Here is a 23,205-nt window from a genome sequence, read left to right on the forward strand (position 1 = left end):
TGAGTGTCTATTTTTAATGATCGTGGGGGAAGGTGGAGGATGTACATTTAAAAATCATTAAAAATGTAATATTCTGAAATATTTCAGATTTCTGGAAGGTGGTTTGGATCAGACTTGTATAAATTAGATTGCTTGTGTTTTTTTCTCCTATTAAAGTAGTTAAAACCTAAATAGGTTTTAATTAGATGGGCCACAAATTATGATTTTTGGGTCACTAATTGATTCACTAAAATGAATAAGGGATTCCTGCACTACATATTAATCAGTGAATCATATTTTAAAACAGAAAAAAAAATTGTTTCACTAAAATGAGCTGAGCACAATATTTACTAAAAATACTTTAAAAAGAATTGACTTCAATTTGATAGGCCAAAAACGGTCAAAACACCTGTGTAAACGTAACTTGATTCACTAAACGGCTCACTTATATGAATCAAGTAAATAATTTTTTAACAGAACAAGCAAATTTATTTACTGAATTGATTAAATTGTTAAAAAATAAATGCATTTGAGTTGGAGAGGCCTAAAAAGGTGATTTTTATGTCTATATGAACATAACTTGGGTCATTAATCGATTCATGAATCAGCACTACATATTAATCAGTGAATTATTATTTTTTTTAAACAGAACAAGCAAATTGAATAACTAAAATGATTTGATCTACCCCAGCATAATATCTATTAGAAATGCTTACAAAACTAAACTGATTTGAATTAAATAGGGCAGACTTTTTTTTTCTGCCTGTTGGAACATAACTTGGTTCACTAATTGATTCACTAAAATGAATTAATCTAAACAAATTTAAAAAATGTACACTGACCAGGTGTATTCTATAAAAGACTGAGAAAGGCGAGGATCTTCATGAATAACCTGAGCAATAAATGTTGTATGGAAGACTTCAATGGCATGTGTTTCTTCTATATTACTGGGTACTCACCGATCACACAAATGTATGAAATTCATAAAAAAATCCTGGTAAATAACTGAGAATATCCAAAAACTGCATGAGAACACCATCAGAGCATTGTTTTGGTGATGCAATATAAACTACTTCCCTTTAATTTGGGGTAGTATGAAGTCTGAATGTGTTCTGTCTCGTGATAATGTAATGCTGAGTATCTGGATTCACAGGGGACCCCCGTACACACACATCCACTCTACCCACAATCCCCCTGGATTATCACATCCCTCCCTCACACCACTGTTGCCATAGGAAACCTTTTCACCGCCCATGGTTGTCTGAAGAGGTGGTGCGGTGTGTGTGAATTCATCATCCATTGTGTTTGAAATGGTAGAGCGATTTGGTTGAAGAGTTTGGTTTTAGGGCAAATCAGATCAACGCCTTTTGTCTGAAAAGAAAGTGTGTGTGTGAGAGAGGTAAACTAGTATGTGTTTGAAATAAAGAAATTCCGTCTGCAATGATATATGCTTCCCAGAACATTGCTATTTATTCTTTTATGATGATATTTTATTTGACTCGCAGAGCATTTTGTCTATGGATTCTGGTTTTGTGGAGGAAGGTCCTTTACAACAGTTGTTCCTCTGGAGTTTTATTAAGATTTTAGATCCATATGAATATGATTGCACACTTCTTTTCTATGTATTATTTTTGACAGGAGCTTAATCTTGTCTAGTTTTTAGTTATGGCTTGTTGCAAGATGTGCAAGGTGCAACAAATGAATAATCAATCAATAAATAGTCTGTAATATTGTGAAATGTTATTACAATTTAAATCAACTGCTTTATATTTTAATATATTTTAAAGTGTAATTTATTCCTGAGGTGGCAAAACTGAATTTTCAGCAGCTGTTACTCCGGTTTCCAAGGTCACATGATCCTTCAAAAAAAACAATGATTATTAAAATGATTAATTTGCTGATTTGGATTAAGTAACAATTCTCAGTGTTCACAAATTGTGCAGCGTAATATTTTTGTGGAAACCGTCATGCTTTTTTTCAGGATTCTTTGAGTAAGTTTAAAAGAACAGCATTTATTTGAAACAAATAATTTGCAACATTATATATGTCTCTTTTGCTTTTAATCAATATTTGAATTATTTTATTACTTTATCCACATGAGTTATCCTGGAGCCACCACTTGCTTTTGTCTCGAGTAACAGCTAATGTCCTTTGTTAAAGTGTCTATCTTTTTAATCAAATAGTTTTTCTTATTTCGAATTCCTCTCTCATATTATAATTTTCTCTTCTAGCAGACACTCGGCTCAGCGTGGTGACGGTTCTTCTTGAAGGTTCTGAGGACGCAGAAGCCCACGTGACAAGGTTTGAATGAAATATTTTGGTCTTTCCCATCCTCTTGCTGGTCTTGTTGAACATTCAACGCTGTCGGTGAGTTTTTGACATTGAAAAACCATCGACCGTTGATTGTGCCCTGAGGCCACGCCCTCTTCAACCAGGACACGCCCACCTCTATAAATGAGTGCATTTCTACAAAGGTCATAATCAACATTCATTGCTGTCGGTGGGTTTAGTTTGGTAACAGCTCTCTGAACAATGAATGTAACTATGGCCCAGATTCCAGCCTGTCATGCCAGCGCACATCACACAGCGGAGATCAGCTTTTCTGTTCCTTTCTTCTCCCGCTCTCATCCTCACGGATCTGGAGTTCTTCAAGGAAGACGCAAATAGAAGCAGCCGCGCTGACTGCTTCCTCCTGCATCTAATTGGTGGTTGTGTATATATGTGTGTGTGTGGAGCGGATAGAAGGAAATGGAGGATGAATGTGTAATCATTTAGATGTTCTTCTCATTTGGCTGTTTTGTCTCTCAAATTATATACTGTGTTCACTGCAGCCTGAAATGAGCCTACAATGGCACTTGCTGCTGAATACTGTGTCTCTGTCAGCTGTGTGTCTGTTTGGTGTTAGCTGGCGTTTGTGCAACTTTTTCGTTTATGTACATGAGATACATAGCGTATGTATGAGCAGACATCAAAGAAAAAGCTTCGGTCTTAAAATCTCCAGATTCCGAAACACAACAACACAGCCATTGTCTGCTTTTCTGTCTCCTTCTGTTTCTTTCTTTGACTACCTGTCATTCTTCCATGTTCTCAGTGGAACATTATCTGAATAAAATGTCTGCATAATAAAATCTCAGTGGCGCATTGCGTCTCTGTCCTGATTTTGAGTGTTTGTTGTCTTGTCGTCTTGTTGTGGAGAAGAGTCTCTTTAAAACCAGTGCTTGAACATGACTAACAGCAGGGAGCGGCATGCGAAATATGATTTTACCAAAGTACAACATTTCTGTCAACACCAAGAACCATATTATCAACCGAGCATACATCTAAACTCTGAAAAGTGGGTGAGATTAATGCAATATAAACCTTATCAGCCTGGCCCATGAATATTAATCAGGTGACATAATGTCTGTCCAATGGAGAGCAGTGGGTGGGATCTGGAAGAGGAAATCCCATACATTTTCTTCATAGGGGAACTGATTTTTAACAATAACTTAAACTTTCAAAAAACATACATACTTTGAGCACTGATATTATTAATTGATGGTTTATGATTTTGTTGAAGCCAACCGTAAAGTATGGTACTACCATGTTTTGGAGATGATACTATCATGGATTGTTGGACAATGAAAATACCAGAGTAACTTAAAGGGATGGTTCACTCAAAAATTAAAATTATGTCATTAATTACTCATCCTCATGTTGTTCCAAACCCATAAGACCTTCATTCATCGCACGTACCACGCTCTTGTAAATACGCGTCTACTGAACGGAAAACAAGAAATTGTTGAATAAAGTTAATTTTGTTTTCTTTGCACACAAAAAGTATATTAATATAGCTTCATAAAATAAAGTTTGAACCACTGATGTCACATGGACTTTTTTAACAATGTCCTTACTACCTTTCTGGGCCTTGAACATGTCAGTTACATTGCTGTCTATGGAGGGTCAGAAAGGAGGGTCAGAAAAGATTTCATCAGAAATATCTTAATTTGTTTTCTGAAGATGAACAAAGGTCTTATGGGGTTGGAATAAGGGTGAGTAAATAATGTCAGAATTTTCATTTTTGGGTGAACTCTTTAAGGAGTATTCATTACTGTAATCCCTATGGTATTGGTGGAAAAAATAATGTTTGTTTTATGCCCCAATCTGAACCTTACCCCGAAAAATTGAGGGCAATGATTGGCTGACCTTTTAGGATGAGCAGCAATATTCCCTTTGTGTAAATCTATGAGAGCAAAGTGGTCCATTCTTAAAATAAGCCGAGTGAAAGAAATTTCCTGGGAATTATTGCCCTGAATTGGTTTTGTAATTTTATTAGTTTATAACCCACAGAGCACAATGAAATAAATATTTCACAATGAGGTGAAGATAAAGATGTATCGACACCTATGTTGTAAAAACTGTTGTCATGAGTCTGCTCAATAAACTCAGCAATTAATTTTATGGTTCTTTTCGAGCCCTAAACGAGTTAGCTTCTTGCGCAGCTCTGTGAGAACACAGGGCCACAGCAGTCGTCAGATCCTCAGCGCCGGGATCAAACCACCTAGCCTGGAGCTGTAGATGAAATAATCAAACATAGCTAATGCAGAACGACACTGTCTGTCTGAGTTATTCTCAGTGCTAGTGTATTCTTTAAAGGCCCCATTAAATATCTTGCAATAGGCTTCAGTCACAGTGCATGACCCAAGATTTCATCACAGAAACTCTGAAATGGGGAGCTTGACTCTAAAAAGTTTTGGCTAATATGAACAGCAATTAGACATTCATACGTGTGTGAGTTCATGTACCGGGGGAAGTTTGCCGTTCAGAGTGTGATTGCATAAAAGGAAAGATTAGAGCTGGGCAGTGGAGCTGTTTTGTTGCCGAGTTCCTGTTTGTGTGGGTGGGTGTTTAGGAATGTGTGTGCTTCTCCATTATTCAGCAGGAAGTCCTCTGTGTGTGCAGCAGTGCAGAGAGGACCGAGGCAATGATGTCATTGGCTTGACTGGAGAGCATCGCTGGTAATTAAACCACTCAGCTGCAGGAAGTGTGTGGTTGTAATTTAGGGAACAAAATGGCTTAAAAATTGTCCCTATAAGCAGCCAAAAATTCATTTTGGGGAAGCTGTAAAATAGAAAGTGGACCATAAAAGAGTAAATAATGTGTTCTTCAACTTTACAGAAATCAAAAGTTGAATTTTAGTGGTAAGTGTAGTCATGCTAGTAGGCTACTACTTGTATTTGAGAACAAGGGGTTTTTGTCTATTAAGATGTTGAATGCAAATGTTAACTTTAGTGTGTTCAGTCCTCTGAAAAAACTAAGATATACTTGTGAAAAGTGGGAGGAAAGAATTTTGTAGTTTTTCTCCCTGCATTTGGAAGATTATTCCATTAAAATCATTGAAATGTTTTGGCTGCTTGCAAGGCCCACATCAGAATGCAACTTCAGAATGTTTAAAATACTAGCCTAAATATGCAACTGTCCTCTCATACAGACTGAGTGTTGCATCACGTCCTTCTGAAAGTTTTGTGTTCCACAGAAGAAATAAATTAGATCAACGCGAGGGAGAGCACAGATAAGGACTCATTTTTTATTTGTGGGTGAACTATCCCTTTAAATGTAACATTTATAATTTGGCTGCACCTGTTGTTTCTAAACACAGACAGTATGTTTTACTCCTGTCAGTTTGCAGGTAATTATGCCTTTCTTCCTCGTTCTTTCTCACTGGGAGTTGTATTTTTATTATTATTTTTTTTTATATAGTAGGCAAAATGTGCTAGACTTTCCCTTCATAATCAGATTTAATTTTTATTTTTTTAAGAAAACATCCGCATATGTTTATTTAGGCTGTATCATTTTGAGCACCTTGTATCTATTTGTTAGGTTTTGCCCGTTCATACTGAGAAAGAAAGACCTTATAAATTTTGCAGTTCTGATTCTGGCCAGAGAGAGTATAAAGAAACAAATGTGTTTATTAATAGATCAATTGTTCTTGTTATTATTAATCTCTCCTATGCTGAATATGAAGCTACAATCGCTGGTTTACATCAATGAAATATAAAAGAGGGCGACACCATGTGGATCTTCTAAGTATTTCATCTTTTTTCCTTAGTCCGGTGTTTGTGCTAACCTGCCAGATTTTCCTACCTCCCATTAAAACAGTAGGTAGTACAGTTCGACAACGAAAAATGCTACCTGTTAAATTATGATTTATTAATGTCTACACCTACCACAACCCTAAACCTACCCTTACAGTAATGCAGATGCATTAAATATTGTTCAGCGTGAGAAAAAGGGCGAAATATTGATGTGCGCATGCGCAGTAAGAACCGGTAGGAAAATCTGACGGGTAGGATAAAATGTCAGGACACCCGGCCCTATAAAACACACACCCTAAATGACTTCACTACAACTGTAAACTCCACCATAACGAATGCATAACCAAGCCCACAACTAGACCTATCCTTAATACGATCTGCACCCAGTCTGAGGCTGCTGTGCTGACTAAATTATTAGATCAATTCGCCACACAAGAGAACAACAATGCGTGTGTAAGTGAGAATTAATTTGACATGTTATCTTTCAAGGTTTGTTTGAGACGTTATTCTGCATTCCACGGCTTCCTCTTGGATGACATCAGTGGTTATTTCCCAGAGCTGAAGCACGTGCGGGGAATCTTTGTCTTAAAGCCTTTAATAACACACATTACATTACAATTGTTCTACATTACAATTGTATAACATCATAATGAGTCTTTTATGTGTGAACTTATTTGTGTGTGTATGTGTGTGAATAGTAATACAAATTATTTTTTAAATAATTAAAGTTTTATTATTATTTTGTTACATTTCATTGCATTAAGTTTGAGGTATAAGAACATCAATTAATTCACTTTACATAGAACATTTAATTTAATGCAGTTAATTAAAAAGCAAACACTGTAACAGTATAACATAACATGCATATACAAATATGCAAAGTACATTTCATAAAGAAATAGATCCTCCTCCATTGAGAAATATTCTTGTAGTAACATCTGTTTAACCAGAGAAGTTGTCAAATTAGACTTTTGAATGTTTTTTGCGGATTACTTGAACTTTCTCCCTAAAAAACAGGAAAGAGATAACAGAATCATTAGCTTTAATTTCAACACTGTCCAGTTAATGCTCATTTGTTTTTATTTATTAACAGCAATCACACATCTGCAAGCTTACTTCAGCATACGGACCCTCTCCATCACCCAGGGTTTGGAGGGGTCTGTGCAAATGTTCCTGCCTCCTTTTGTGTGGAATCTGTGAGGTAAAGAAGCATGTTTTGGTTAGGGTTTTCTCTAGGAATCAGTTATAATGCATATAGTCAGTCAATACAAAATGCACCATATAAAGCATCTTATACTTACATGACAGCATCAATGTGGCAGTTTCTTGTCATGTCCTGAATGGAATATCCTTTGATAATTGCCATTTGTATCTGTCCTTTGGTATACTTCCTGCAACATGCTGTAAACACAATAATAGTTTAGATTTTGTAACTTTATCATTACAAAAATATCTTCACATCATGAACCTCAGATTTTAAAAATATTTAACAATGTCTCTGAGAAACAAAACCCAAGTTAAACCTAAAAATTAATCCGTGACTCTGCCAATAGCTTTATTATCAGTCTAGTTATAGAAAGAAATAAGGAAATGTACTTACACAAAGCAGAAGCATCTGTACAGAGTACACTGAGAGTTGCAACCAACAGCACGATCACTGTAGCTGAAATGCGAGTCATCGTTTCTGTCAGTGTGTGAGAGATCCTCAGAGCAAGAGTCAGATGAGAAATGTGCCAGTTGTGAGAGCAAGTCTATACTTAAAGGGTTGAACATGGAAACACCCGAGACAGGGCTTTCCACGTACGTAAACAGAAGTACATGTGTACAAAAAAAAAAAAAAAAGCCACAATGAGATCTTATCCGCCCTGTCAGTCAAACAGGTGCAACGAGGAAGAACACAGAGGAAAAATTAGCCAGAGGGAAAACACAGAACACAGAGTTTACTTCCTGAAAGAGAGAGTGAACCATCAACATATTTGAATTGTTTCCTACTGGCAAATTAATAGAAAGAATGCTGGAAACTCCAGGAGTACAACTTGAAGGTCACTAGAACAAAGGAAAATTTCAGGGGTGATAATTTGCCTGAAACATAGCTTTATATTATGTCAAATGAAATGACATCAAAGAAAATGCCAGAGGGTATGTGACATAGTTTATTACTTCTGATACTTTAACTCTGCTGTCATTACTTTAGTGTATATTATATTATATTATACTATTATTTCAAATAATTAGTTACATTTACATTTATATAGCGCTTTTCAAGGCACTCAAAGCGCTTTATACATACAACTAACAAATATCCCCATGCTCAATTTGGGAGGCAAACACATTCAGATTTTATTCTTTACAAATAAGCTAACTGCACACATGCAATGTAATCTGACCAGCACATTAGGAATATATAATGTGATATAATATTTTAAGTTTCTTAACTGTTTGCTCATTCACTTTTAAAATTATTTCAACCCACACTAAAACTTATCATAGCACTTCATTTTTAACTGCATTTTTTTAAATTAAAAATAATTTGGTAAAAATTTTGTAGAGGTTTTAAAGGAATAGTTAACCAAAAAACGAAAATTTAAGAGACTCTGATGAGTGTTCGATTTCAGATGCCGTTGACTGCTGAATGTTAGTCTAAGTATAGATGTTTAAATCATTTATGTTATTTATTTTATTGTGGCAGTAGATGCAAAGACATTTAAAGATTTAATTCAAGTAACTCTTCTGCATTACTATTATCCACAGATTCCACATCTTGGAAATAATTAATGAAAAATAAAACAATTAAAATGAAATAATTAATTTCTTTGCTCATTTTTAGCTGCATTTTTTTAATTAATAATAATAAACAAATTGTAGATATTGTTAAATGAATAGTTAACCCAAAATGAAAATTTGCTGAAAAGATGTAGATGAGTTTGTTTCTTCATCAGAGCAGATTTGGAGAAATTTTGCATAACATCAGTTGCTCACCAATGGATCCTCTGCAGTGAGATGACAAAAGGTGATGGACTTTTTCACTCGAGGAAGCATTATTATGGATTATGAACTTGTATTTTGGCCAGAAGCAACAGTTTAAAGTTACAATGTCTTAATGATGGATTTGTTTCTTACAAAAACACAGCTTTTTACTTAAGACATTGATTAATGGGCTGGACTCATATGGATTACTTTTGGAATACTGTGATGTTCTTATCAGCTGTTCAGACTCTCATTCTGACGGCACCCATTCACTGCAGAGGATCCGTTGGTGAGCAAGTGATGTAATGCTATATTCCTCCAAATCTGCTCTGATAAAGAAATAAACTCATATTCATCTTGGATGGCCTGAAAGTCAGTATATTTTCAGCAAATGTTCATTTTTGGGTGAACTATTCCTTTAAAATTACTGTTGCATAAAAAAAAAACTTTCTCTGTTTAAAGTGTCAATGACCAATATTTGAATTTGTTCTCAAAGTCACTGCAGCACATGGAATATTTTACATACTGTAAAACCGCTTGGAATTACCAGTTCAGATAATGATTGATAAAGTGCGACACAGTTCATTTGACATGGAACTTTTGAAACCAGGAAGTGGGAATGTCCGCCAGAACAGGACTCAAACATTAACCTTTTGATTATAGAATGAATGCATTATTAAATTATGATTATATTGTGTTTATGATTATATAACATCTTTCATAGATAAAATCACACACACAAATGGATGCAAATGCATAATTATGAACTACCCACATGCTCATCGGCGTCCTCATTTCCATATGCTAACGTGTGGTTTCTTGTGGGGGTGTAGAATTACATATATTTTCTAGGTCATAATTTTTTATGTAACTCATGTCCTTAAATCAAAGGGTGAAATAGGTCATAAGAATGAGAACAAAGCCTGACAGTGGCTCCTCTAGCAATGAATCACTTCCCTTCAAACCCACAGCCTTCGCTTTAGTCTTTCTGTGTGACTTTAGACACCAATTTTAATGTCGCTTAAAAGTGTTGCTCTCTGTGTTGGTTTTACAAAAACATTTTCACATTCTTTCATTTACACCTCCAGGTTTAGAAAGGTGTCATGACATTTCGAGTTTAATTTCTACGAAATACACTTCTGATCTTTTAAAATGGGGGAATGTCTGGATTAGAATTAGAGTAAGGTTTAAGTCATATCAGGTCAAATATAATATTGTTTTTTTTTCCCATCAAAGGCTGCGATCTGATCTGAAGCTGTGATAAGAGAAACTTGATGAGTGTTCAATTTCCAGGAAAGGCGGATGCTTTTGACTGCTGAATGTTAGTCTGAATGTTTGACTAGATGTTTATGTTATTTCAATTGTTTTGTCTTGAAAGTAGATGCATAGAAATGATATTTAACTCAAGTAACTCATCTGCTATCACAGGCATCACTATTATCCACAGATCCCGTATCTTGGAAAAAAATAGCAAAAATTCTTGCTTCAAATGGAAAATAGTTAATGAACAACTGATGAGTCTTGCTGTGCTCACTGTTGAATGTTTAATGAACATTTGCATGACTTTGTCTAGAATAAAATGGGAAAGGAGTTCGGACACTGCAGATGAGATGAAGTCACACATGCAATACAAACCTTCAAGTTAAAGTTGTTCAGTAATGATCTGCTCTTTTATAGACATCACTTGTATCTGTTTATATTTTACATCTGTTTTATATTTTAAATCGTTCTACCTGATTTTCATTATTTATATATATATATATATATATATATATATATATATATATATATATATATATATATATGTATGTAAATGAGTTTATTTCTTTATAAGAACAGTTTTGGAGGAATTTAGCATTACATCACTTGCTCACCAATAGATCCTCTGCAGTGAATGGGTGCCGTCAGAATGAGAGTCCAAACAGCTGATAAAAACATCAGTTTTCCAAAAGTGATCCATATGAGTCCAGTCCATTAATTAATGTTTTGTGAAGTGAAAAGCTGTGTAATAAAAAGTCAAAATGATAATTTTAATGATTTTTTTCATTACTTCAAGATGCCATTGGTTACATTTAACATATAAGATACCAAGGAGATTCAAAGACATTATTTTTTTTAATTTACATGTATGCATTTAGAAGAATCAGAATCAGAAACTTGAGAAAATTTAGCAGGTACTTTTGTCCAAAGCGACTTAAAATAGAGGAACAATTTTTCAATACATATACATATATACAGTATATAGCTAGTGTTAAAGGGTCAAGTATATGCATAATATTTTACCTATTTAAGTTATTTTGTTGAACTAAATAAACGTTTATGCATTATTTGGGTTAATTTATTTTAAATCATTATTGCTTTAGGATCTCCTCAGTTTTTTGTTGATGTTGATTTTTTTAATGAAGACAAATGACACCTAAAATATACAACTCATCTTATACTGTATTCATATTGTACATTTTCACGTAAAAGTAAAATCTTGATGTTGAGAACAAACATCCATCTACATGTTTACCCAGGTACAATTTTTAACCTTATCTAGCTTTTTGAATTATTATTTTTAAGAACTACATTTAATCTATTCTTAAAATAGTATTTCCATTTTTCATTTTTTTTTTTTTTTTTGCATCTTGTTTGTTTTGCATTCCTTACATATGTTTTTGAATTTAATATTTACCAGCACTAATAATGATTTGTGTCTAAACCAGTTATTTCAGTGACTACGCACTTGTGATAGTATCACAAAACGGGAAAAATTTAGCTGACCTACTAATATTTAACTCAAGACACCTTGATTTTCCCCCAGTCTTCCACCACTCCGTGACGCTGCTGTGTGGTCCACAAATTCCCCTCATGAACAGCTATATAATGTAGCTTTTGGGGATGCCAGAGAACGTGGACTAGGAGAGCTCTGCATCTTCATCATCACTATCATCGACTCTTCTGCTGCTGTCCGCACAACTGTCATCAACTTGTTGAATACTTTTTATCAATTTGAGTTTTCTTTTTCACCTGTGAGTGTCTTGTTTCCCTCCCATGATGAGCAGACTTGTCCTGACGTCCTCTGCGCTGCTGCTGTTACTGTGTGTCTGGGTCAGCCTGAGTCAAAGCAGTAAGTAAAACTGACTTTTCTCAGACAATCTTTTTGGTTTAAAGTATTGCTCAGTGCTTTGGGGTCCTAAGGCTGCTCTTGACACGTGACCACGTGCATTTTTATACATTTAGAATTGGGACACTCACATTCGTCATATAGCTGACGAAGCTGACGAAGCTAGCTGCTTATAATCAGGGATTTTGCAGTTGATTTGATGACTTAACTGAGTGATATGATGGGTTTATGTCTTAATTCAGTGGCAAATTGAATATAACTTTATCTAACGAATAGACATCTTATTTGAGCATCACTGATATGATATGGTTTTGGTTTCTGTAATAGTACAAATAATCTGAATGTGCTAAAATTAAATACACAATAACCAGATTTATATATTTATTGTCACTAAATCCAATTTATTTCACTTTAACTAATATTGCTTATTCCACATATTTTTAACCATGTTCATACTTTTTAATTGAATAAATGTAATTGCTTTCACAATGAACAGATTCATATTGATTCTAAACAATTTCAATAAATTAATTTTGAAAAAAAAAAAAAAAATTAAATTAAATTAAACCGATGCTAATAGTTAATTATATAACTATGTTGTGACTTTTTGAGTGCTATTTCTTGCTAATGACAAATATGCATCACATTATGTTTATTATTGTTTATGTTCTTAATATATATTTTTTGAGTGTGTCGTTACTTATACATTGCTGTTTTGTGGGATATATATGCAGTAGTTGGGTTAAATGTCATGAAACCACATGAACTGAAAATTTGTCTTGTGTTTAGGTCCGGTGAGGTGCTGTACCAAATATTCATTACAGCCTTTCCCTGTCCTCCGACTGAAACACTTCACCCGACAGGACGCCACCATGACCTGCAACATAGAGGCTGTCATGTGAGGAGCAACGCTTATTTCTTAAATAGATGAAAATGACATGTCTCAGATATAAATATTCTTTCATAACAATGTAAGAGAACAATCTGTAATATCTGAAATATTTAATCTAGAACATTCTCTCTCCCGCAGTTTTACTACAGTGAAGAACAGACAGATCTGTGCCAACCCTGATGATCTATGGGTTCAGAATGCCATCTTGCATATACAGTGAGTTCAGCATTACACACACTACATGTATGTTTTTTTGGCAATGAGCACAAGGCTTAATAGTGAATGAATAAACTGCAAACATACTACTGACCCAGTTAAAAGTTTTGTAATCTCCTTATGCTGGTTATACTGGTAAATATGAATGAGCTAAAGTTCAAATTTGAGAATCGTCTCCTAAGAGTTTCATTTGATTGTCTCTTGCAGGAACACAAAAAAGTCCTCATAATATGGACACCATCAAATCGGTCTAAACTGCCTTAAGCTGAACAAACGAACAGTGACAGAAATCCTTCAATAAAATGTATTGATTAGAATTTATTTTTATAATTAATAAATGGTTTTGACAGCAACACTGTTTGTTTTGTTTTGTCTGCAACATTTCTAGTAAGATTGACAGTTTGAAGAATTTGTTCACAGTATTTTATGCTCACAAGGAGCTCTGATATAACAGCACACTAAAACAAATAATCACAGCAGTAAACCTGGCAAAATATAAGTTTGTGAGCACATACAGTAGACAGCAGGTGGCTGTATGTGCCCATTTGCCAGTAGTCAAAACCCAACCACCTCAAAATACAAATAAAACCTTTAATGCATTTTAATTATTGGAGATTTATTTATAATGAATCCAATGCATTCTCCTTTTAACCACATTATTTATTTATGCCACAGTGATTATACTGTTACAAATAGAGGTGATTACAGTAATGCAGACTCGGCAATCATTGTGATTTTAAAGGAATAAGTTAAAGGATAGCAACTTGTATACAATACTATATTGTTATTCACATAATGTTTTCACAGGCTTTACCAAAAATCTCTGTATTCTCTTTAAGCATTATAGATTAGGCAGATATGGTGAGAACTCGAGTGAAAGACCAACACTCAGGTCATCATAGTTTGATTGTGTTGTGCTTAGGTTTTTGGTAATTTGGTACAAAAAATGATCAAAGTTTTTATTCAGTAAGAAATGAATCTAAACTACAAGTTCAATGTTCAGTTTGACTGGTATTAATTTCATAATTGCCTGTGTTGTCATCTTACCTTTTATTTAAATGTGATATACTGGTAATTGGAATAGACTTATGTAAAATCCCACCCATGAGTAATACAATACTTATTTATTTATATTAGTGAAGGTCTAGTCTTCTTAATGTGAAGATGATTACAAGCTTCAGGCAGACTTGATCCACTTAAATTGGGATGAGACTGTGTTACCGAAACAGGCTTATTGAAGAAGTCTGAATTGAAGATCATGATTCAGATAAACTGAAGTATCTAAACCCCGAGAGGAAGTCTTACCATGACCTTGGGACATTAACAAATTCATGAGTTTAAGGCTGGAATAACCTCAGATACTCCAGATAGATCTCCTGAGACAGACAGTACAAACACATACAAGGCATCAGTCTCCACCCAACAGGGTAATAAATAAAAAATGTGATAAATGTTCCCAAAATCTAGAATGACATGATTTTTTTAAATCATTTTAGATGTTTGTGAATTAGGTTTCTGATACAATGGTTTGCTAATTTTGTATATCAAAACAAAGACACAGACTCAGCTCACTTTCATCAAATGCATTGTAATAGATTTTAATAGAAATTTGAAACAAGCAGAGTTAAGCAATTTCATATTATGGATACATTGTATATAATTGAATTTTTCTTAGTATATTTTGATTATTATGATATACATGTGAATATGATTGTTAACACAAATTTATCTTTTTTAGATTAATATAAATCATTTGTTGAAAACAAATTGAGATTTCATAGAGAAATCTTTGATTAACAACATATGCTATGTTTATTAGAACAATGTGTTAATTGTCATGCATATCAGGACATTGGCAGCAGATTGTTACAGATGTTAGTTTTATATGTTGTATATTTTAAAAGAGCACAGTGAAAGTTATTAGAATTCATGTTGAAGATCAAGATTCTGTGTGCCACAATCTGATGGTAATATTGTGGCTCTTCAGCACCCTACCAGGGTTTAGTTTTTGCTAAAACGTTGTAATAATATGTGTTCAGCAGGAAGCGGATTTGAACTCCAGGAGCAATGTCCAATTTTGACTTATACTGGTAGATATCATAATCCTTTGTGCTCTTGGTTTCAACCTTTTCAAACTTCACAGCATATTGATAGGTGTAATAGTTACCATTTCCATCTTCTGAACTTTTGTAAAACCCAACCCATGCATAGTAGAAGGCATCTTCCCATTCACAGAAGGTGTGTTTGATGTACAGCTTAGCACAAGCTTTACCATCCTTAGTAAAGAGCTGAAGACTAGCATCATATTTTGGTATTGCAGTAGGTAACTCTTTGTTGGCATCATAAAACTCTGGTCCATAAAAGTATTCTGGTTTAGACCAGGGCAATGGCAGTACAGGCTTATGACCAGGAATAGATTTGCAGATTTTAGATGGTAATATTGTCATTTCTTTATCATCCTCCCAGGAACTAGTATGTGCTAAAATATTGTTATAATTTTTCTTCAACATTAAGCGGATTTGAACGCCAGGAGCAATGGCCAAATTTGACTTGTACTGATAAATTTCATACTTCTTTGTGTTATGACCTTCAACTTTTTCAAACTTCGCAGCATACTGATAGGTGTAATAGTCACGATGTTCATGTTGCAAACTTTTGTAGAACCCCACCCATGAGTAGTAAAGAACATCTTTCCAGTCGCTGAAGGTTTTCTTGATGTAGAGTCGAGCGCAGGCTTGTCCGTCTTCAGCGTAGAGCTGCAGACTAGCGTTAAGCCCCTTTATTCTGATGGGAATCACTCTGTTAGCTCCATCAAACTCTGGTCCATACCAACTGACTGGTTCACCAGAAGAACTGAGAATATGCAGTCGGGGTTGGAGACCAGCATTCAGTGAAATAGAAGTCTCTAAATCCCCAGATAAGTCATAAAGAGTGAACTTTTTCTTTCTATCACTGGAATGAGAGTCTTCCCAAGTATCAATGTGTACGTCAACGTTTCCGTTTTTTCTCATTATGTCCTCAGGTATCTTCCATTTGAGTTTTGCAGAACCTCGTTTAGTTGCTTTTATAACTAGTTTTATTCCCTCGAATGTATTACATTGGGAATTGAGTGAGCGTTTCTTTCGACGGCTGATGGGTGAACAGTCAATGCTGTTATATCCTACTTGTGTCAGAAACTGGCTGCATCTCTCATCTTCCAGATCTTCTGTATATTGTGATATTTTGTAAGTGTAATATATTTTGTTTTTTTTTTCATGTAATTTGCAATCAAGAGTGTGTCTGATCTCTAAAATCAGTGGAGAATCAATTTCATGGGTCTCATATGGATTTAAGTCATTCTTGCCTTCTTTATATGTTGTAATAAACACCTTGAATATTCTGTTTGGCCTGTTTTCATCCACAGAGACAATGAGCCTGTCCATGCTTCTTTCTGGCTTATTGGTGTTTTTATAATACCTCCGCACATAGGATGGCAATGCATTGGCTGCAGGATAACTTAGATTGCCAACCGAATAGTAACTCTGCCTCAATGAGCTCAATGAGGGGAGAACACCCTCTCTATTTTCATACAGATGGAATCCAAAATCTCCTCTATGAGGATCAAAATTCGAATCAAGGATAAAACTGTTGCTTTCATCAACATCCAGGACTTTTTGTGCAAACCAGAACAATAACTGAAGTCCATGATGTGGAGGAGAATTGCCATATTCAACATTTTTCAAGTTTTCAATATTGTTAAGTTTTCTCATAGAAGTGACGTGCGCTGAGCAGAGGCAGAAGAGCAGGAAGCAGAGTCTCATGACAGCCATGGCAAAACCTTAATCAAAAACAAAACTCTGTTAATCAAACATATAAGCTGTACATAGAATTGAATAATAAACTGGCAATTTAATGATGGAAAAATGTTTAATTTAAGATTGTAATATTAACAAATATAACAGTTTTTTCTGGTCCTCAAATCTGATTGGCTGATAAGAGTCCAGTATTAGAGTGATAACAGAGCTCCTTCACCGTTTGTTTTACTCTGCATGCTGAAGTTGCCATATTTCTCACAGCGAGTGTCATTGGTGGACCCCCCAATAATTAAAAAAAATAATACTGTTTTGTGTCACTGAATGTAGTTTTAAGATTTTTTTTAGGTGAGAATATACTTGTTTGGACTTCAAATATGCGGCTTGTTAATAAAGATAACGTCTATTTGAAAATTTGCTTTGACGTTTTCGGAGATGTGAGCTCTAGGGTGCCAACGGCCGTTCAGCGCTCATAAACCCGCTGAGAGTTCATAATAATAAACAAATACTCTGTGTATTTGTTGGCTGCGTAAGTTGGTTTTGCAAAAAAAAACTTGCTTGTTCAAAACTGCGCTTTAGTATTTTTTAATTTAAAATTCTTTACTGCTGACTCGTAAAACAGTCTCTTGTCAGCATCTAATGGCAGAAAAATTTTACTAAAATTACCCACAAACACACACAGTTTCCTAATACTCAATACTAATATTATTTATATAAACTATTACTTATGAATAATAATATTTAATAAACAACAACAACAAAAGTTGCTAGGCAATTCAGTCAAAAGTAAAGGCAGCGCTCTGATATACAGCATTGAAGTTACATAAATATTATGAGATTTTGCCAAAACTATTTGCTCTGGAAAAAATGATAGATTAATCAGGTGAGGCACTCTTGGGTGGGTTTATGAGCTCTGAACGGCCGCTGACGCGCTGGAGCTCATATCTCCGAAAACGCTGAAGCAAATTTTCAAATAGACGTTATCTTTATTACATACATACATATAAGGGATAGTCAACGGCTTGCCGTGCATTAAAGGATTTTAAATGTACGACATGGATGCAAAGAACCACCCGATAGAAGGTTCAAACGCTCATTGATGCTCCATAAGGAAAAACGATGCATTAAGAGCTGGGGGTGACAACTTTAAATTTACCCTGATCTTCAAATTCAAAAAGTTTTCACCCCCTGGCTATTTATGCATCATTTTTCCTTCTGGAGCATCAGTGAGCGTTTGAACCTTCTGTCTGTAATAGTTGCATATGAGTCCCTCAGTTGTCCTCAGTGTGAAAAGATGGATCCCAAAATCATACAGTCATTGTTGGAAAGGGTTCAAATACACAAAAATGCTGATAAACCAAAGAATTTGTGGGACCTGAAGGATTTTTCTGAAGAACAGAAGGCAATTTAACTGTTCAGGACAAACAAGGGACTCATGAACAACTATCACTAAACAAAAGAACACAGCTCTGGATCATTCAGGTAACAACACAGTATTACGAATCAAGTGTACAGTGCATCCGGAAAGTATTCACAGCGTTTCACTTTTTCCACGTTTTGTTATGTTGCAGCCTTATTCCAAAATGGAACATGTTCCTCCAAATTCTACAAACAATACCCCATAATGACAACGTGAAAGAAGTTTGTTTGAAATCTCTGCAAATTATTAAAAATAAAAAAATGAAAAAAAAAAATAACGTACATAAGTATTGCCATGACACTCAAAATTGAGCTCAGGAGGATCCTGTTTCCACTGATCATCCTTGAGATGTTTCTACAACTTGATTGGAGTCCACCTGTGGTAAATTCAGTTGATTGGATATGATTTGGAAAGGCACATGCCTGTCTATAAGGTCCCACAGTTAACAGTGCATGTCAGAGCAGAAACCAAGCTTGAAATCCAAGGAATTGTCTGTAGACCTCCAAGACAGGATTGTATCGAGGCACAGATCTGGGGAAAGCTACAGAAAAGTTTGAAGGTCCCAATAAGCACAGTGGCTTCCATCATCCGTAAATGGAAGAAGTTTGGAATCACCAGGTCTGTTCCTAGAGCTTGCCTCCCGGCCAAACTGAGCAATTGATTGAGAAGGGCCTTGTCTAAAGTTGTGACTAAGAACCTGATGTCACTCTAGTTGAGCTCCACGAACATATGTGGAAACAAGCATCACTGCAACTCTCCACCGGTCCAAGCTTTATGGCAATGTGGCCAAACTCAATCCTCTCCTTAGTGAAGACGCATGAAAACACACTTGGAATTTGCAAAAAAGTACCTAAAGGACCCTCAGACTCTGAGAAACAAGATTCTCTGGTGTGATGAACCTCAATTCTAAGCATCATATTTGAAGGAAACCAGCTCTGCTCATCACCTGCAGAAACCATCCCAAAAGTAAAGTGTGCTGGTAGCAGCCTCATGCTGTGGGGGTGTTTTTCAGTGGCAGGGACTGAGGGACTCATCAGAGTAGAAGAAAAGCTCAGTGCACCAAAATATTCAGATAGCCTTAATTAAAACCCAGGGCCGAGCATTCAGAACCTCAGACTGGGCAGAAGGTTCACCTTCCGACAGGACACTAGCCCCTTTCACACAGTAATACCAGTAAATTGCCGTAAAATTACCGGAAATATACCGGTATTTTTGAAAAGGTCCTGTTCACACATGATCTCTTTATGGCAATTTGCCGGCAATTTTCCAGAAAAGTCTGTATGTGTGAAAAGGCTTGCTGACCCTAAGCACACAGCATGAGTGGCTTCTAGACAACTCTGTGAATGTCCTTGAGTGGCCCAGCCAAAGCCTGCGAATGAACCCAATAAAATATTTCTGGAGAAACCTGGTGCGTCTGCCCCCATCCAACCTGATAGAACTTGAGACGTGAAGAGATGAGGAGAAGAATGGCAGATAATTGCCAAATGATATTAAGCAAAGCTTCTCGCTTTCTACTCAAAAAGACTTGAGGCTGTAACTGGTGCCAAAGGTGCTTCAACAAAGTATTGAGCAAAGGCTGTGAATACTTATGTACATAAATTAATATGAATAAATTTACAAAGATTTCAAACAAACTTCTTTCACGTGGTTATTATGAGGTATTGTTTGTAGTAAAATAATGACTTTAATCCATTTTGGAATAAGGCTGTAACATAACAAAATGTGAAAAAAGTGCAAAAAGTGAAGTGCTGTGAATACTTTCTGGATGCACAGTATATATATATATATATATATATATATATATATACACACACACACACACACACACACACACAAATATTAATAATTTTTAATTTATAAATAATTTTTACAGCAATATAAGTGCTGGTTTGTCTTAAAGCATATTAAAAACAGCACATAGACATATAAACATCATTAAAAACTTAATTTCTACCACAGGGGGTCATTATATGTCAAGAACCCATTAGTACATTCTATCATTGATTGACTATGTAAAGTCAATAATTTAATAATTTTGTTTGATGTAAATTTTCTCTTTTGTAAAATGAGTACTCCGTAAACTCAGTAAATGTAATTCTTCATCATTTTTAATCTGAAAGCATTTCAACTCTATGAAGACATATATAATAATCAACAGACTTAAATTTAAATTCATCCTACCTCAGATTGAAGGTCCTCAGTGGAACAGCCTCTGCATCCTTCACATCTCTCAGATGATTATTTATACAGAATGGAGGAGGCTGTACTTTACAGACAGGGCGTGTCTGCAAAGGACAGCATGTAAGACAGTCCTTCAGTTCTACCCTCATTTTCAACATAATGATCAATTTTCAATTTAGCAGAATTTAAGTACACCAGTTTAGTATACTAAAAGTACATTTATAGGGTATTTCTTCATAAATATGTAAATGCATTTGTAGTTTACTTAGCATGAAATAAATGTATTTCAAATATATTTTAGTATATTTATTTTTAATAGGGTTGATCTGATAAAAAAAAACAAAAAAAAAACATCAGATGTATTAGTTTGTATCTAAAAAGACTTAACAGTAAACTTGGAAATTTCGGATATAAAAACATAAGTATCAAATTGTGTTAAATTAATCACTTATAAATAAATGCATAAATGTAAATTTAATTTATAAATAATTTTCCCATCCAACTCCAAATAGTGACCCATAGTCTTCTGTTTAGTTCCAATTGTAGACTTCACTCAACCCCAAGTCTCTACACCTTATCCTTATACTGGAATTTAACTAACCTAACTTCCTTTTTCACTTGTTTCTGAGCTTCTCTGTACTGAACACTATCCCTCGTTTATAAAAAAAAACTATTATAAAACTTAAGGCTGCCAACTTTTGAGTTCAACCTGAAGTGAGAATTCCCACATGGGGTGGGACAGGGGTTTAGTTGGTTGCGTGAATGCAAAACTCAAAAAAATCCAAAGTTTTGAGCGGTGAAGGAATTCTGACTAATTTGAACGTAGTGGAAAATCACGAGTTCAAGACTGGCTACACTGCTCAATGTTACAAGAATGTTGTAAATAGAAACTTCTAGGTGCTTTCATTTGAGTATGTTTTTCATTGCGTGAGTAAATGATTGTGCGGTGTGAAAAATTCCCCTACACACCTGATTTAAGTTAATCCGGGTGTCTCCCGACAACAAAAAGTATCTTCAGGTGACTTTTCTGACTGCTAACAGGCCTAAAACAGTTTAATTAAGAATTACAGCTAAGAGAGTCTTACTCTGAGCCAGATGACATCTCGGCCCCTACGATCACTATCACATGGGACTAAGAACTGTTCCTCTACACCTATAGCCAGACAGACTTGAAACAATGCCTTTGAATATGCTTTCATCATGGCTGGGAAGACTTTATTCCAATCACAGAGAATCTCACCAACAAAAAGAATTCAACAGTTTATACAGTATAGCATAGCATGGCAAAGATGACATGATTCATTATATATTTTTATGTAATGTAAATGGTTCTTCATGCAGTTCAGCACTCACCCCTGCCCACTGTTTCTGGCAAAGCCAAATTTGGTTTTTGATTACTTCAGCTCTTTTCTCGTTATGAGTTGTCATGTTTATTTTTATATTCAGACAGATGTCTGTTCCATCCGTCATAACTAAAGTGTTGGTAAATTGTTCTCAGAAGTATATAAATGTTAGGCCTGCAAGTAAAAGAAAGACAAAAATTAAGCCTGCACGAAAGAGGAATGTTTGTCACGATTAATTTAAAATGTTTAATTCAAAATTTCCTTCACAATCCCCACTCTTTATTTCTCTTACATGATCATCAACCTTCATTCATCAAATGAATTTATCATGCTTACATGTTTTACGCACTCCTTACCGAATAATCGCATTATAAGTAACATAAGTGGTCAAAAACATTACCTAATACAATGCGAAATAAATGAGCAATCTAATCATAACATCATCATGTTAGAATTTGAATGTTAATACTTATATTCCTTCTGTCAACATCCTAAGCTGGAATGAAAATCCAACTAATTTTACCACATACTGTACATACCATCTTCTCCCAACTTTCTATCCAGTGCCATCCTGTTTTCAAAATGAATTTTTGAACAAAAAAAGAATTGTTCATACCTCCTACATACCTTGGTTTAATTCATGTTCTGAGTTTGACTAAATCACAAGTATCGTTAGCAATATGTCAGACATTTTGGTATGATATTTAGCCATGTAATCAATCAATATTCTTAAAATATGTTTGCTCTTACAAATCAATCTACTATATGTGACCCTGGACCACAAAACCAGTCATAAGGGTCAATTTTCTGAAATTGAGATTTATACAACATCTGAAAGCTGAATATATAAGCTTTCCATTGATGTATGGTTTGTTAGAATAATATAGACAATATTTGGCTGAGATAACTGTTTGAAAATCTGGAATCTGAGGGTGCAAAAAAATTAAAATCATTCATACTCTTGGTGATGAAGTCTGGTTAGACTAATTTAGTGCATTTAGAGTGCGTTCTTTCATTGCATGATTCAGTCTATTAATATTCATTAAGAATGATAAAGTAATTCAAGACAAGGGGGTTAGAAAATGTATATATTTATATAAATTCATATAGTTAATATCACACGAAGAGAGCTATTTTTTCTTTAAAAATCAGCATGGTTACAAATGTAATATTGATGATGCACACTTTTAGAAAAAATGGCTTTATAAAGGTAAAAATGCCCATAAAAGGATC

The 23,205-nt window shown here is 34.8% G+C and overlaps 2 protein-coding genes across 2 annotated transcripts; one reads left to right on the forward strand and one right to left on the reverse strand.

Annotated features, from left to right (window-relative positions):
- Nucleotides 1-6,769: 6,769 nt before the first annotated feature.
- Nucleotides 6,770-7,779, reverse strand: ccl20a.3 (chemokine (C-C motif) ligand 20a, duplicate 3). The gene is made up of 4 exons (XM_079378536.1): nucleotides 7,654-7,779; nucleotides 7,355-7,454; nucleotides 7,170-7,247; nucleotides 6,770-7,059 (listed from the first exon to the last, which is right to left on the reverse strand). Exons 1-4 carry the CDS (start codon nucleotides 7,730-7,732, stop codon nucleotides 7,017-7,019), a joined length of 300 nt encoding a protein of 99 aa, XP_079234662.1. The 5' UTR covers nucleotides 7,733-7,779; the 3' UTR covers nucleotides 6,770-7,016.
- A 4,047-nt stretch (nucleotides 7,780-11,826) lies between these two features.
- Nucleotides 11,827-13,588, forward strand: LOC306846359 (monocyte chemotactic protein 1B-like). The gene is made up of 4 exons (XM_079379681.1): nucleotides 11,827-12,132; nucleotides 12,919-13,027; nucleotides 13,160-13,237; nucleotides 13,445-13,588. The coding sequence occupies exons 1-4, from the start codon at nucleotides 12,057-12,059 to the stop codon at nucleotides 13,464-13,466; spliced, it is 285 nt and encodes a 94-aa protein (XP_079235807.1). The 5' UTR covers nucleotides 11,827-12,056; the 3' UTR covers nucleotides 13,467-13,588.
- The last annotated feature ends 9,617 nt before the right edge of the window (nucleotides 13,589-23,205 follow it).

The sequence above is a fragment of the Barbus barbus genome (assembly GCF_936440315.1).
Source record: "Barbus barbus genome assembly, chromosome: 26".
Lineage (NCBI taxonomy): Eukaryota > Metazoa > Chordata > Actinopteri > Cypriniformes > Cyprinidae > Barbus > Barbus barbus.